This window comes from Labrus mixtus, chromosome 12 (assembly GCF_963584025.1).
Source record: "Labrus mixtus chromosome 12, fLabMix1.1, whole genome shotgun sequence".
Classification (NCBI taxonomy): Eukaryota; Metazoa; Chordata; class Actinopteri; order Labriformes; family Labridae; genus Labrus; species Labrus mixtus.
Window position 1 is genome coordinate 23,310,587 of NC_083623.1, and position 17,737 is coordinate 23,328,323.

The window sequence follows — 17,737 nt, forward strand, 5'->3', positions numbered from 1 at the left end:
GGTGACACTCCCACAGCTAGCTCAGCTTTGTTCAGAACTCTGAGTCTGCCTTCTCACTGTAAACAATAGGACATGGAGCGAGAAAGACCGAGCCACCAAAGCCCTTCCAGAGAGGGGCGTGGTCAGACACAGCTCATTTACATTTAAAGGTACACACACAGAAACAGCCTGTTCTGAGCAGGGCTGAAATACAGGGGTTTATAGATATGATCAAATACAGGATCAGAGTTTTGGGACCTCCAGGATTTATTTAAACTTGTTGAAAATGAGTACTATATGTGACCTTCAAAGAGGAAGATGATTTTTTTAACCACAAACTGCTGTTTCATCACCAACGCGAGAAGTTGGGTTACTACGTCTGCTTCAATTGGCCAGATTTTTTACTTTTGTTGACTTTGTTGCTGTTGTCGATGTTTTGCTTGAATCCATTAAACATTATTAGTGTGACAAACAATAACACAACCAACTAATCGAGGCACCTCCTTTCTTCTCAAGGCATGCTTCTTATGTACATGAAATAGACAAGAACCAGCTCCTGTTGACTGAAAAGACCCTGAAGACTCTGAAGTTTGGAGTGAGAGACAGTCTTTGAAAACTTAAACCAATCTCCTTCGACCTGGTTTTCTTTTTCTCAGAGGATATGGGTTTCAGCTTCAGTTTCATTGGGTAAGCTTAATTAGTTTGACAATTTTTGAGAAAACCAGAAAGTCTTTAAAGTTCCTGTCAGATCAAGTATCTAAACTTGAACTCTAAACTAAAGCTGACAAATGACTTGGTCCAAATTGTGGACTTATGACACATATGACTACAGTTAGAAAGTGTAGATGGTTGCTGATGGGCCACACAGACTTTATAAAAGAAGAAGAAATAACATTTACATCCCAGTAAATGAAAAATGAGCTGCCTCTAAAAAAATGTTATCTGTTTCCAACATTTATTTGTCTGTGAGTCATCTTAGCCTAGTTTTAGAATTGTCTGTCCTATAGTTTGAAGCAGAAATAAACATCCAACTGTCCAAAGGAAATGTTTTAATGTTAAACATAAGCTGGAATGCCTCGGCCCATTAGCTTTAAAATACATCCCAGTTCTTCACATTTGGTATAGGACACAGTTCTTGAAACCTTCTTCCCTTTTCACGAAACTGTAAACAAAAAACAGAGGTTTCAAACTACGTTCACTCCACTTCTTCTGGCAAAATCAAACTATCACTTGAAAACAGTTTCATCTGTGCTCAGAAATCAAACACAGTTTTACATCAGACACTCAGCAGTCAGAATAAAAACACCACGAGCAGCATTATTACAAACCACTCAAAAGTATAGAGATCACAGCTGTCAGAGATCCCTCCAGAAAATAAGCGTGTTCTTAGAAAATGACTCAGCAAATGAGTTAAGTTAATTACAATACATCTCTGTGTGTGTGTGTGTGTGTGTGTGTGTGTGTGTGTGTGTGTGTGTGTGTGTGCATAAATCACACTTCAGGCCAGTCTGGACACGCCCCTGGGTGCTTAGGAGAAGAGTCGACATTCAACATTAATAACAAAAATAAAACTTTGCAATTCCAGTATTTCCTGTATTGTGAAACATTCAGCTCACTTGTGATCTCTGAACTGGCTTAGATTGGTTTAATCAAATCATCAGCAACAAGTGCTTTCAGTTTTTAGTCGTGCGTAAACTGTGACACCTGTGCTGCCGAGTTTTGCAAAAAAGACTGAATGATATTTGTAAGTTGTGCCTAACGAGGTTGTGCCTTATTGAATAAATCAATAAATGGGTTAAGGCCACTGACCGTTTGGTTCAGAGAATGAGATCCAGTGTCTTAACAAAATAATGAAAAACTCATTTGAATAAACATGAGGTACTTGTGCCCTAATGAAAGGCTCTGTAAAGAAACCCCACTTCCCAATTATGGCTCTATGCCCTACTTATAATTTACATGACTTATACAGTGTCGGGGCGCCCCCCTAATGTAATGGTAGGGGAAACATTGCTATACCATATAGCCCTACGTTGCCACCGCAGCCAAAACAGCATTGCCACCTTCAACACATCAGGCTCAGTACATGCAAGCTTCAGTGGCCATGCTGATACTACCTTCCCTCCCACATGGCCCCTAATGACCACCACAACCTGAACACAAGTATTCCTGGTGCCAACATTACACACAAAAAAAGAACCGCAAAGAGAGCACAAGAGAAAATAGAAAGGCCGAAAAGTTTGAGTTAGTGGAGTTAAAAACAAATCTGTTGTGGGGCGCTGGTGACACAGTGGTTAGTGTGTGCGCCCCATGAATGGAGGCTGTAATCCTCCAAGCGGGCGGCCCAAGTTCAAATCCAGCCTGTGGCTCCTTTCCCGCTTGTCATTCCCCGCTCTATCCACTGTCCTATCCCTCCATTAAAGGCACAAAAAGCCCCCCAAAAAATCTTTAAAAAAAAAATCTAATCTAATCTCTTGTTGATTTGTACTTTCAACTATGTTCTGCTTGTACAAGTGTTAAGTGAGGGATATATAACAAGTGTTGTTATATGTCCCTCGAGGTCGAGATGAAGTCATTATCTTCTACGACCGAGTCACAGCAGTGCTGATATTTAGAACAACATCTCCACCTTGAGTTGAATATTGCTTAACTTTATTTCTTTCAGTTTGTCATGTCAGTCATGTCTTTCTGTAATTCTCCAGCAGAGGGCAGTGTTGTCAAGCATTTATCAAAAATGTCCCTCAGCCTCTTCTTCCTCCTCCAGAAATATAAAACCGTTCACTGTTCATTCACAGCTAACCAGCAGCGTTTCCTATAGAAAGTTTTTTATTCAAACATTAATTGACCTGAGTGAACATGATCTCTGACTGCTCTCATTTTCTTCTGAATTTATCACTTTGACTCATCTGTTTGCTATCAGCATCAATCGCGTCACGTTTACCGATCGTGTTGACCTTTATTTGAACTTCTTAAAGATCGTTGAGATCTTTTTTAAATCATCAAAACTTAGAGAGAGAGAGAGAGCGAGTCCATGACCATAAACCTGTGCGGCCTGCCCGATGTGTTATTATCCTTTTGGATTTAATGTAGCCTATGTGCTGTGTTAATTTCAACACCAGTTCTATGTTGACTTCCAGTATCCCCACTAACTATCCTTTCTATTAGATTTTCCATCTGTGCACTTTTATACACAATTATCTCATCATGTGTTGAAGCACTCGGATCCTTCACCCAAGAGAATGTCGAACTTTTCAATTCAAACCTTGAGTACAAATAGTGTAAATCTACAACTAAGAACTTGTTTGATAGAATGAATACAGAATAGAGACACAGGTAAAGGAGAAGATTCAGTGAAGCACAAGTCTTTCCAACAAAGTGACACAGGCAGTTCTTTCCTTTCCTTGTTAATTGTTTAGCACCAATAAACTGATTGGTGCTAAACCCTGATTCTGATTCTGACTCTGATTGATTTGATCAGTAGTAACGTGTGAGAAGAAACCCTGAGGGATGCACTAACAGCCTCTGGAGGGATCTAAAGAGTGTTTACAACAAAACATGGGGAATCTATTTTATTACAGTAAAGTAAATACTGAACTTATTTTTCTGCCTTTATTGTTCCACTGACTTGTTAAACATTTGAATGTTTAGAAATTTGGGTGGCATATTCTGTGAACATGGACTATAATACGAAAAGTTGTTTTCATTTATATCAGTTAAATTGTAGTTACTTGATGGATGCTGTCTGTTATTTGAGACACGATACACACACGCACACACACGTATACAAAGGCCAGAGTGCACAAACAGTATTAAAAAACATCCATTAATGGTGAGACGTCAGAGTGAGGGGGCTGCACGGACTGATGCCCTGACTAGTTGGAGGTCCGATGTCTTCTAAAAGAGTAGTGAACTGGCACTGGCCCTCTAGTTCCCTGCTGATGTGTATCACTTTACAAAGACAGACTACTACACAAAAGTCAATGAACATGTCTGAGGGACCAAACCATCTCTGCAGTCATTAATTCATACTGATCAATTTGAGTTTGAACTGAAAGCCACATCAGTGTTATGTTAAAATAACTCCCTACACTATCAACTTAGCACAAACAAGCCTCAGAGAAATCGCAAATTAAAATGAGAGCTTCCAGATAAAAACATCCTGAATGAAATGTGATACCAGCTGACAGTAAAAGGATGTTAAGTTGAGAAAAAGTAAGTTTTTAGCACGGCTGACAACACATTAACCTACATTTTCAGCCTTCTGAGCTCAGCCACCATAGACAGGCTCTCAGCTCCGCCCTCACAATACCTGATTGATGATTTAATTCAAGAAAAAGATTTCCTGTTTGAAACTGGTTTATTGCACACTCTCTATCGAGCACCTCCCATATTCTTAGTGAGACTTTAAAAGTGTTTTTGCACAACCCTGAAGTGATTTTCCTCTCATCATGCAGAAGTGTACAGTGTTTAGCAGCCTGCTCTCGGCCCTGATTCTGCTCACCTGCATCCCCACAGCTGTGCATGGATGTGACTTTGCTCAGCCTGCCTGTGGAGCTGCGGCTGACGGAGACGTGATCATCGGCATCATGTTACCGTGTCATCAGAAAGTGACCGCTCTTCATGAACGGGTCAAACCTGAGCGCTTCCACTGCTCAGAGTGAGTATGACGTCCTTTCCTTTAAGTTTGTCAGTTGTTGTGGTTTTCTTGATGGATCACCTTTATTCATCGCTGACATTTTTACAATCCTCAATTTTCCACAAACAGCTGTGTTCGTAAACGAGATGTCTGTTTGAAAGTTCAGGATTGGATCTCTTTAAAAGCTTTATATGCGATTTTTCTCACTTAAATGTAATAGAAATCAAGTATATCCTCTGAAAATAACTCTGTGAGTCATGACTGTCTACAATGGGTGTAACACCCGAGTCCCACTGTCTGTGATGCTTTCCAAGTTTTCCGAGTTCTATCTTCACTTTGTTTACATTGGTGGGACGGCGACTGACTCCTCCCCTCGCAAATAAAAGTTGTTTAATTGAGGGACTAGAGAAAAGAAGAATAACATACTGTACTCACTGCTTAACTGTGTTTTTAGATCACGCTCATTTCGTGTAAGTTGACATGCAGTGTGAAGATACGAGCATAATAAAGATCGCTAGCATTAGCATGCTAACACAACAATGTAGCGCAAGTTGTTTTGGTTTCATGCTGGTGCTCAAGGGCGACATCTGCTGCATCAAAAAATCGCATATAAAGCCTTTAACAATAAAAACTTAAATCATAACATGCTCAAGAGTTTTATGGACTCTGTATTTGGAGGCAGCATGTGAATTAATCGGATGCCAATCTCAATGTCAGTCCATGTTGTGTACCTTTGCTTGTTCTCATGCATGAGCAACCGTATTGTGTCAAAACCCACCTCTTCAAACTGTGCCAGGGCCGAGGAAGTGTACGGAGCACTCACACTATTCAAACAAACTGGACTTTAGGGGTCAAGTATGCTTGGGCAGAGTATATGACAAGTGTCAGTGCATCCTTAAGCTTTTTTTGTATTGTGTAAAGAGGATGACAGAGAAATAGTGGACGAAGCAATACGGTCTGATGCCATAATGATAGTTACTACCTTCATATCAGAGCAATGTGTCATTGGATGTAATACTACTACTGATGCGTCCGACATCAGTTAAGCGTGGAGCTTTAAATAGAGGGCTGGCGGGAAAAATCCAGGTGAATTCAGGATGAAAAAAGTGTCTGTTGCATTCACACATTCAGCTGGGTAAAAGGGTGAGGATAAAGTTTTGTGCATGTGTGAAGAAGAAAGTACTAAAACTTTTGGCTCTGGGGTCTGTTGATTGTCCAGGAACAGAGGTCCTGTTTTGTTACAGTGCGCCCCAAAGTAAGCTGTGGCTCAGTGGTAGAGTCGGCCATTTTTCCAAAAAAGTTATTTCCAGAAGAAGTTGTTGTTTTTTTCCACTTGTAGTAAAGAATTTCTACTTTGTGCAATAGTTTGATCATATTTAATGGAATGATTCTCCGTCCTTGTTGATTTTCAGTTTCGATCTGGAGTCCTTCATGTTGTCTCTGGCCATCATCCATGAAATCGAGGAGATAAACGCAGCTGGTTTCCTCCCAGGGGTGCGTCTTGGATATTTGATGTGTGACACGTGTTCATACGCCAGCAAAGCTCTGCAGACCGTGGAGCACATGCTCGCAGTCAACACCTCTCTGACTGTGAAGTGTGACTACACAAACTCCATACCGACAGTCAAAATTATTTTAGGAGGGTTGTACTCGGAGGTTTCCATCGCTGTGGCCAGACTGCTGAATGTCTTCATGGTCCCTCTCGTAAGTTACCAACTCTTCGTGCTCTTTTTTAAGCCACTAGATTGGAAGCTAAGAAAATATCATCTTTTATTGCTTCTAAAAGTGAAACTTGTAAAAATGTAGATACTTTTCTTGTGTGTAAACCTACAAATGTCGAACACTTTCTCATCCCAACACTTGCACGTCATAGTTCTATCAATCATTCAATCTTTATTTGTATAGCGCCAATTGATAACATATGTTATCTCAAGACACTTTACAAAAAGCAGGTATAAGACCTTACTTTTTGTTATTTAATATTCAAAAGCACACCAGCTGTAGCATTTTAGACTAACTGAAGGGTCTTTAGAGACTTACCAGGGCAGCCTGATAAAAGAGAATTTCAACAATCCAACCTGAAGGTAACAAATGCAAACTTACATCTAGTTTTTCTGCATTGTTATGCCACAGGAACTGCCTGATTTTAGGTATTACAAAGGTGAAAATAGGCCGTCCTTGAAATGTGTTTTATATGAGAGTTAAAGGATTTGATCAAATAGAACTCCTAGATTCCTATCAGTGGTGCTAAATGCCAGGCTGATGCCATTGAAGACAATTATATCATTAGAAAAAGTATCTCTGAGGTTTTTAGGGCCAAGCACAATAACTGCAGTCTTGTCTGAGTTAAGCAGCAAATGATTTCTGGTCAAACAGGTCCTAATGTCCTTAAGGCACGTTTCTACTTTACATAACTGATTGGTGCCATCAGGCTTCATTGATACATATAGCTGAGTATCATCTGCATAGCAATGAACATTTATGGAGTGTTTCCTCATAATATTACCCAGAAGAGGCATAATATAAAGAGAATCGGTCCAAGCACTGAATCTTGTGGCACTCCATGGCTAACTTTGGTGTTCCTAGAGGACAACATGTACAAACTGAGATCGATCTGATAAGTAGGATTTAAACCAATGTAAAGCAGTCCCTGTAATTCCAAGTAATTGTTCTAGTCTCCGTAATTGGATATGTTGGTCACATCACAAGTGATGATTTTAAGCATTGCTTCCTCAAAATAGAAACGCATCGCCTGTGCGCCTGACCACACCTAATTTTAAGACCAGCAGACCTCTCGATGCGAAGGGGGCAGAAATCTGCATTCATGTGCTCACCAGATGGTCCAAGTTTCCGAGTTGGGAAGTCGACTTTGGTGTGTTCAGGTGCTTTCAGTTCAGAAAGTTGGACTGCTGTGACAACAACAAATAGGGTGGAATGTCACTGTTACAAGTTAGATTCAGGCAAAGTAAAGTAAATGTCCAATACATGAATTTATTCAAAAGTATCTTAACATACATTTTCTAGCTTTTCAATATGTTTCTTGTTCTATTTTATGTCTTTATCAGCTGAGCAGTACATCGTCTTCACCTGAACTGAGCGATAAGACTCGATATCCAGTCTTCATGCGCACTATTCCCAGTGACATACATCAGACCAAAGCTCTGGCCAAAATGATGCTACACTTCGACTGGAACTGGGTCGGCATTGTGTACGGGGACGATGATTACGGCAGAGCAGCTTTCCAGAGCTTCTTGTGGGACGCTGAGGAGAACGGTGTGTGTTTGGCCTTCCAGGAAGTGCTGCCTCATTACCTGGATCATTTAGAGAGAGAGCACCGTATCAGGCAGATCGCCCAGCAGATCCGCTCCTCCAGTGCACAGGTGGTTGTGCTCATCCTCAGAGCAGAGTTGGTGAATGCCCTCTTTCAGGAAATGATAAGGACTAACACCTCACGGACCTGGGTTGCCAGTGACTCCTGGTCCAGTAGTTGGTCTCTTGCTCAAATGGACGGCATCAACACAGTCGGGGACATTCTGGGCTTCACCTTCATTGCAGGAAAGAGTGAATCATTTGATAATTATCTCAAGAATCTTGCAGCAACCCCAGGAGGACACAACCTCTTCATAGAAAAATACAAACACATACGATTCAACTGCACCCCCGAATGTTTCTCTAACACGCCTCTGCCTTACTGTCCATCCAACGACCTTCTGAAGATAAAATCTGGTGATGCATGCAATATCACACATCCCCAAGAGCAACATGATGACTATCTTGTCAAGTCTCTGGATACAAGTAAGGCCTTCCCTCACAGAATAGCAGTGTGGGCTGTAGCTAATGCTCTCAAAAAGCTACTGAAGTGCAACAATTCTTCATGTTCGGGAGAGATTAACTTCCCACCGTGGAAGGTAAGAATGGATATCTACAAATGTGGGGTTAAATCAACCTGACATTAGAATCACCATGAAGAAAAGTTTGGGGAAATGTCTTCAGTGTTTACAAAGAGATCCTTTCCCTTGTTTTGCAGCTTCTCCAAGAACTGAAGAACATCGAGTTCCAGCTAGAGGACCAGATTTTCTCCTTTGATGAAAACGGTGATTTTGTGAACGGTTATGATCTCGTAATGTGGGAGGAGGGCAGCCAGCACAGAAGATTAAGAAGGATTGGGAAATACCACATCTCTAATGGACAAATAGAACTCCTAGTGAAACATTTTAACTGGATTTCAACAGTCAACAACACGGTAAGACTGCAGAGCTCACCGACTCCTCTCAGGATGCAGATATGATTGCTACAGTATCAGTGTAGTTACTGTTCAGCATCGCAACACTCAATCGAAAATAACAGGTTTGAGCTGCGATACTCCACGGCTCCTGAGCCACATGCGGCTCTTTAGTGACTAGCTGTGGCTCTTTAAGGTCCTACTTGAAAAAAATATCAAAAGAATATCTGAAAAGGGAAACATTGTCACACATAGAAGATACTCTGGTGGGCCGCCCAGGTATTCACACCTCAAAGTGTAATTGCTGACCATATTTAAAGGGAGGGAGTCAGAGAGAAATCAGTTTTACGTCCCTACAGTAAATGCAAATGATTGATTTAATATTTTTCTGCAGCTGCTTGCTTCCATCACTGTCTGGTAGTTTATGATGAAGTTTTGATACGCGTCATTAGCTACACACATTGCGTCACCTGGTGTGATAACGGAATATAAAGAGATTCCTTTCAAAACCTGTGTAATTTGAGTATACTGCTAATGAATATTATAAGTAATGCAGAAACACAGAAAAATCAAGATTTGTAATAAGGCGGGGCAGGACAAGACGCTATAAGAGAAGAGGTGCAAGTGTGTAAGAGTAGCAAAAATATTTTGACAGGATTGAGAGCGTGCAAAAACAATTTAGATAATTATCAGTATGTTTTTATCTTAGTCTCTAAAATGTTTTATTGCTGAACCATCATCTGCTGAATCCTGATCTCCCCCCTAACGCCTGAGCACTGAACCCTCACAGACTGTAATGGATCATATACTGTTAGATAATAAGAAAAAATCCCACCTCCAGTGTGTTTGAATTTCTTTCATTACTGTGTTTATTAATTTAAAAAAAAACTATCCAAAGTAAGACAAAACAATAAATCAAGTCTTAAAGGACCAATATGTAAGATATCTACTGAATTAAACCATATTATGACCTTACTATATGATCAGACATTAAGGAAACATGATATGATGAAGTGTTGGCTTCTCTGACAACAATGCAGCAGTCAGTATGTCCTCCTTCTAACTTTAGATTCTGGTCCTGAATGGTCTGGATTTGTTTGGACCAGAGAAGGTAGGCGGTTAAGGCTGTTTTGGACGCCCCTCGATTTGCCAGGAAAACCGCAAACCAACAGGTGTTGCAGCGATGGAAGCGGGCAAGAGAACTGGTTCAGATAGAAGTGATTGTACCCGACCTAAAAAGCCTCTGTATGTTTCTAATAAGCTCCACGAGCAGAAACGTGATCAAACTAGGATATACAGTATATTGATGAATCTCTCTTTAGAAAAATAGAGAGAGGTAAGAATGCAGAAAGGTTTCAAGAGAGTCAGAGTTACATATTGCTCCTTTGACCTTGTGAATATATGACTGAAAAACATAAACATCTCTCTTTATGTGCAATAAATAACCACACCTGTTGGTCATTTAGACCCCAAATAATGTAAAATATTGGCCCTGGTGTGTAGCTACAAAAACAGGATTAAAATTAACATAATCTTTACCAAGAAGATGTAATTAAAAAGGTTTGTAGCTGAGATATCTACACTCCCCCTAGAGTTTGTCATTTAATAACAGGACTAAACTTTGTTTTGGCAGCTACTGTTAATGAGAGAGAAGATTTAGATGTCGGATGTTAGAAATATGTTCTTGTAGAAGGTTAAACCGTTACATCGTTTCATATGAAAATAAGTTTAATCATTGTAGAAACCAGAAACACCAACAGGGCTTTCACACTTTCAAACTCTGTATATTTCCAGGAGGAGCTGTATGTGTGAACGCAGACAGCCACATTTTTAACTCAGACTTCACCCAGAGTTTCTCCTGCCAGACCCCCAGTATTTCTGTGGTGGAGTCAGTGCATAACCTGTCTGCATGAGACCGCTATGATCTCAAAGCACGTAATGAAGAGGCTGCATTATGTTTTCTGTCCTCCAGTATGTTCCTTGCCACTCTTTTGTTAATAAGCTTATAACTAATAACTACACATAGCATTGATATAAAAGCAAATATTTTCATTACAGCATCATATAGTGGACTCTGTTGCTTCGTCCGTTCTGCTGCATTTTTGTACCTCAGGAGACCCCCCACACACACACACACCCCCTCCCGTCTGGCAGGGATAGTCTCCCGCTGTGCGGTGCATGTGTGAACAGCCAGGTCAGGAGAATAATCAGTGCAGTCCTCCTGAAATGATCTAGATATTTTCTACCTAATGCTACCTCTAATAAACTCTGTACAAACTGGTCATGTAATGTTAATTCTCTTGTCCTCTCTCAGACTCCTCGGTCCAGATGCTCCGAGAGCTGTGCTCCTGGTTCAGTAAAGAAGATCTTGAACGTATCCTGCTGTTATAACTGCACCCTGTGTGTGGAGGGGACTTACTCTGATGACTGGGGTATGCATGTCTCATATGTTGACTCTATTTTGTATTTTAGTCTCAAATATAAACCCACTAGGGCAGCAGTTAAATGCATGGGTCCTTGTGCCAAGAAGCACCTAATCCAACAACATATTGCTGAAAGTCGGATATAATTCATAAAAAAAAAAGTCTAGTTTAGTGAGAAGCAGATCTGGTGGCTTGCTGCAGACTGCAACTTCATGTATTTAACTTACCATACTTCTATTGTTTTTTTTTTTAGCTACTGTGTCTTTGTTTTTAACCCTTAGAACAATATGTCACTAGACTTTCCTCCTGGATTATTTAAATTGAATCTTAACTTTTTCATCATCTTCATTTCCTCCAACAGATCTTCATGTGTGCAAAAAGTGTCCCAATGGAACTTGGTCTCTGAAGGGTTGGACTGAGTGCGGGCCGAGATGGGAGTCCTTCCTGCGTTGGAGAGATCCTCATCCCATCAGCATGCTTGCGGCCGCAGTCTTCGGGATCCTGCTCCTGTTTGTTGTCTTTGTTATTTTCTTGGTGCACAGAGACTCCGCTCCGATGAAGAAAGCCGAGGTGAGACTGTCCTGTGTGATGATGGTGGGTCTGGCGGTCAGCTTTGCGAGCGTGATATGCTTAATGGGGAGGCCTAGCGTGCACCTCTGCCAGGCCCGTCAGGTGATGTATGCGATGGGCTTCACCCTGTGTGTGTCCTGCATCCTGGTCAAATCCTACCGCACCTTCCTGGTTTTCCTTCCCTTCAGTCAGATCACACACAGGCAGCTGCACAAACTCTACAAGCCGCCTGTGATCATCCTCGTCATAACGTCTCTGCAGGGGATCATCTGTCTCCTCTGGCTGCTGTTTGACTCTCCTGATATCGACGACACACCTCCATCCCCACAGAGCATGGTGAGGTTAGTCCAGTGCAGTGAAGGAGCCACATTCATCGGCTTTGGCGTGATGCTAAGCTACATCGCTCTGCTCGCGTTGGTTTGCTTCCTCCTGGCCTTCAAAGGCAGGAAAGTTCCTCAGGAGTTCAGTGAAACCGGCTACATCATCTTCAGCATGCTCATGTATCTGTTCGTCTGGGTGTGTTTCATCCCGGTTTACATCACCCACGGTGAGAAGAGGACCCCTGTGCAGGCCTCTGCCATTCTGGTGTCGACCTATGGCATCATCTTCTGCCATTTTGTACCCAGGTGCTACAGAGCTCTTCGGGGGCCAGAGACAGATGTGTTTGAGAGGATTCTGAGGAGATGTGGGCTCGAGTCAGACACCGAGATAAACATAGATATCCATGCACGGAACACAGCGTTTAAAAGATACGACAGGTTTTCTGTAACAAGTACAACAACCATACTGAGCAGCCTAGAAACAGAGAATCCTTCTGATTCTGAAGTGGTCGTAAAGACAGATTTCGACGAAAAGATTCATCCCTTTTCTCGAGAAACAAATGCGATCAGGAGACGCAGAAGTATATCCTTCTAAAAAAATCAGTTTTAAAGTGTTCTGTGTATTTATCATATCTTTACTAAGTCATGCTGTGCTGCATTTTATGTGAAGTTAATGTTTTTTTCTAAAAGTGGAAGAGTGACAATGACTCATTTGTATTGTATACAAAGACGAGTCCATTAAACCAAATGATCTTTGACTTTTGATTCATTTTTACCACAAGCCAGCAGCTTTAGCAGAGTAGATCTAATATATCAATAAAGCTTTAGATTAGATCTAAAGCAAATCAATTGTGACAAAATGTGCTTCTCAACTTGTCCTGTTTTATTTTAAATCGATGTGAACATTTAAAGGATATTTCAAGTAATGAACGTGTTACAAAAGTCTATAGGAATATGAAAGTGTCCCAAAAAATGTTTAAAATAAAAGTCGTTGTTTTGGGACTTTTGCCTTTTTTTTCGAGAGGACAGTTGATAGAGTAGGTACTCAGGGAGAGAGAGAGTGGGGGATGACGTGGGAAAGGAGCCTTCACAGGCCGCCTGCTTGGTATTGCTTGGTATATAACTATTGCCTCTGTACATGCTGCATGTAAATAAACCACTAGGCCATCTGCGCCCTGATTATTCATGATTACAAACTAATTTTAAAGCTTAAAGACAGTGTTTGTAAATGATCAATAAAAAATATATGGACGTCGTATAGGACCAAGTTTAAGTCAGTAATAATGAAATATATCAGTCTGTTATCAGTCAAAAGAATCAGCTCTGTTGGCTGACATGAACACATAAATGCACAACAGTCCAGGAATAAGGAGTGCAAAGGATGATAGAATAAATATAACACTGCTGAAACCAGATTGTTTTTATACACGAGTGGAGTCAAAGAATAAAATGTTTGAAACAGCTGATGTTTGGATATATGGGTTTTTGTCTCGCTAATGTTCAGTCTATGTTGTTGTTTGGTCATTACTCGTCATTGTCGTTAAATGTCATTTTGTGTACGTGTGAACCACCAACCTGCCAAAGGAGATGGAAATACGGCTATGACTACAATCCGGCATATGAGATGAGATAAGATACTTCATTGTCTGTATTTACATGTGTATGTTCATTAATGTACACTGTCTCTATTTTAAATAAATAAATAAAATCAATTCACTTCAAACCTTTTTAAAGACTCAAGACCAGTAAAAACAACACAGCACATAAAAAACACAAAGATATACACATTTTTCAAAAGCACCATAAAAGTTCAGTTTATATACAATAAATAATATATATTCAGACACACATACATGCATATTTGTACATTAATTCATACATATATCCATGTACACCCACACATACATCATGCATGCATATAAATCCATACACACCTATTTAAATAACTATAATCATAAAACGAGACACCTGAACCAGTGTCTACATAACTGGTAAAGCAAGATGATTTCATTCTGAGAGGTGTCAAATCAGGAAATGAATACATATACAACATTTATTATAAACAGTTCAGAGAGTATTTATTCCTGCAGTTACAAACATCTCTCCTGCACTGCAACATCAAGGTCTCCTCAGTAATATTCCTAAAGCTTCTTTGTAAGCTTAATTTATGTTACACAACTTTTTTTTTTTTGTAAATGGTCTTGAACTTTTCTAGTCTTCTGACCACACAAAGCACTTTCACACAGCAGGTCACACCTAAACATTCACACCCTGATGACAGAGGCTGCTACTGTATGTAAAGTGTCCATCCCATTCATACACTTTGACACAACGCTGACTAAGCAGTGGGAGCAACTTGGAGTTTAGCTTCTTGTCCAAGGACACTTTGACAAGTAACAGCAGGAGCTGGGGATCGAACACCCAACCTTCTGGTTAAGGGACAACCAAATTTACCACTGAGCCACAGCAACACAAGTTTGTCTGTTTTTTTCTCCTGTTGCACTGATGTCTTGGATAAAAAGCATTTGGATCCTCTGAACATCTTGTACATGTGGCCAGTGGACAGTAAAGTTACTCATCTTATCTCATTAGATTAATCCTAAGAGACTACTTTCTATCTGGTTATTAAGCCCCAATTTGTTACACCTGACCATAAGGCAGCCCTATGGGGCTAACAACAAACCCACAAATTGTCCCAATAAAACACATCGTACACATTACAAAAGTCAAAACCAAGGGATGTATTATTGTCACATAAACTAAATGATCAAACAAAGATCAACTCAGAAACTAATGTGAATAAACACACAATCCCTGACTGAGAGGCTGAGCAGTGCCAACTCAAAAAGCCTCTCTTCCTGAAGACAGCACTGGGCTTTTAAGCTCTGAGGCCAGGTGCTCCTGGTCAAGTGATCAGTAGCTTCACGTGGGCAGAGCTGAAGACAACAGGAAGTGGAGAAGAGACAAACAGCATAAGGAACATACAGCCATAACAGAAAATAAAATGAGGAGAAAACACACAAGAGCACATCTAATCACATTGATCACTTTCCTGAAAATCCCCTCAGGCTGGGATACGTATCACATTAATGAGATTACCACTTTTACAGAGTCAAAGTAACAGAAGGGAATGTAAAAAAACTGAAGCGTCAACCTGCTTTATTTAAACTGTTTACATTTTCTGTGTCCACAGAAGCCTGTTAGAAAATAAACAGCTCCTGACATGATGTCCTCGCAGCAGTTTCAGAGGATTATAATCATTTTCTTGTTAAAGAAGCCAGAGAGAAGAAGCTCAAAGAGGAACCAGCTGAGAATAGCCCGGCCTCTTTCTAAAACTGTTACACTAAGCTCAGCCAATTCTGCTGATCCGAGCTATAAAAACACTCGTCACACTGACCAACCAGGAGCTCAAACACAGTCAACAACTTAATCTCACTGATGAGGAACATTTTTCTGTGATCGCGTCCCCCATCCTCCAAACAGAAAACACTTCCCACCATCTGAATCAGAGTTTCTTTTACAAACTCTGATGTGTGATTGTCAGTTTGAGAGGAAACTGTTGAATACTTCCTGGTTTAAGAAGCAGATATTCAGGTTGTTCCTCTCTTCGTGATGTTACATTTTTTATGTAAACAGTCAGTCACAGAGCAGCTTTTGTCTCTGACAGAATCATTGTTTGTGTGTTCAGATGGATGAACCCGAAGAGAGATTACATCAGGTGTGATGCAGGATTTACCACCGTATCAGTTTAACGCACGTGTGAGCTCACCCACTTCACTTTGGTACGAAAGTTTATTTATCTAAGAATGTGGGGCAGCACAGGTCATTGACACAATCTGCAGAGTGTTTGTTTATATTAAAATAAAGAGATAATCACATCCTCCTGTTGTCACTCTGCTGTCACTGAGGAGGGATTTTTACTGGAAACACTTTTCCTAACTGTGAGATTTGGAGTCAGAACTCAGGACATAAATATGCTTTTTATTACTCTGAAGTAATGAATTAATTCAGAAAAGAAAAGAAAAAAGAAACGTGTCTGTCCTATGCTCCTTGTAAAAATGGACTTTAATTGAAGTAAATCAAATGAGTTCTTCCAGAGAAGTCATTTTTCTTTCTTTAGGAGATCGCTGGGAGGGTCCTGCATGAAACCACAAGTCAATGTGGAAGTTTTATTTTGGACCACAGCATATCTTTTATAAAATGTCATAGGCACTTAAAAATTAAAAAGAGACTATGAGGGAATACAGTCATATCAAAGCATTAGTTATCAAATCAAACAGTAACATGTGACTGTGAATGTCAATAAGTCATGACAGTCTGCACTGCTTAGTTTGAAAAGGTTTGGCTCCAGCCCCAGCTCTTCATCACTTTATCTTCTTCATGTTTTCTGTCTTGTCAAGTAAAAGACAAAAAAATAGTGAACGAAAACATTCAAGTACCTTAAATTACTCATAAAGAGTACCAAAGTAAAGACAGCCTGTGAATGACGTCCAGCAGATTACTCTCTTTTCCTGAAACGGTGACACACCTGGGCGTGGGTGGCAGAGATTACAGAGTCATTCAGACTCGCAGCCCGGCTCGGGCATCTGTCGGAAACTCTACCATGCTGGAATTATCCAAAAGACATCCACAACCATACAGGATGGCACATTATACCATGAAACTTAATGGTTAATGAATGATAATGATTGTAAGAGATGCCAAGTGGCCGGTCTTGTGTGAAACTCTGTAAAGTGTCAGTGATGCTTTTGCTGCTGTCTGACATTTTTAAAGTTTTACTTTGAGGCTAAAATGAGCTTTAATAATCTGAGGCAGCAGTGAAGGAACATTCACTAAAGCAGACAATTCACAAATCTTAACTGATTTAAAAAACGTGGGAGACCACAGCCAAAGGGACAGTTTAAACAGATTTTTGACATTATAATCCTCTGAACGCACACACTAGACGATTTGGCCAGACTTCAAGACTAAACACCTGCCATTTAGTCACAATTTCACAGTGGCAATTCCACAGATATGAGATCTCACAAAAACCTGCGTGATAAAATGTGACTTCAGAAGAAAAACAAATATGGAAGACAATCCAGATCATCAGCTGGCTGTCCTGGCATGCGTTCTGTTTTACAGATCTTCCACTTGGCTCGGGGCACAGTTGTTTTTATGTCTGCCGCCATATTTTTGAGCTGTTAAAGTATGCAACGGCGTAAACATCAAACATGTTGGATATTTACGTTTCCAGATCTGGAGCTGTGAAATACCTAACATCCAATTGACACCACACACTAGACAAATAAACGGTTGCAAAACATTATTTTTCTTAAGCTAGACACTTCTCCTGGATAGCAACGTAGCAGCTTGTCCAGAATACTTTTTTTTTGTAACTACGATCTTGAGTAAACTAACAAATGTTCAGTCTGACCAAGACGTCTGTTACGCCTTCATGTTTTAACCTTAGACTCCAGGTACACCAAGGTTTAAAATATTGGTTTAGTGATCCGAGCACAATTGACAGCCTTAACTTTGTCTGTGTTTGCACTTTAATTAGAAACTCCAGTCTGCTGTGTTGTCCATGTAATTCAAAGAAACACTG

At 40.4% G+C, this 17,737-nt stretch overlaps 1 protein-coding gene across 1 annotated transcript; it reads left to right on the forward strand.

Annotated features, from left to right (window-relative positions):
• The first annotated feature begins 4,424 nt into the window (after window positions 1–4,424).
• LOC132985405 (G-protein coupled receptor family C group 6 member A) lies at window positions 4,425–13,842 on the forward strand. Its single transcript, XM_061052754.1, has 6 exons — window positions 4,425–4,633; window positions 6,025–6,316; window positions 7,678–8,547; window positions 8,619–8,855; window positions 11,149–11,266; window positions 11,619–13,842. Exons 1-6 carry the CDS (start codon window positions 4,425–4,427, stop codon window positions 12,740–12,742), a joined length of 2,850 nt encoding a protein of 949 aa, XP_060908737.1. The 3' UTR covers window positions 12,743–13,842.
• Window positions 13,843–17,737: the final 3,895 nt, after the last annotated feature.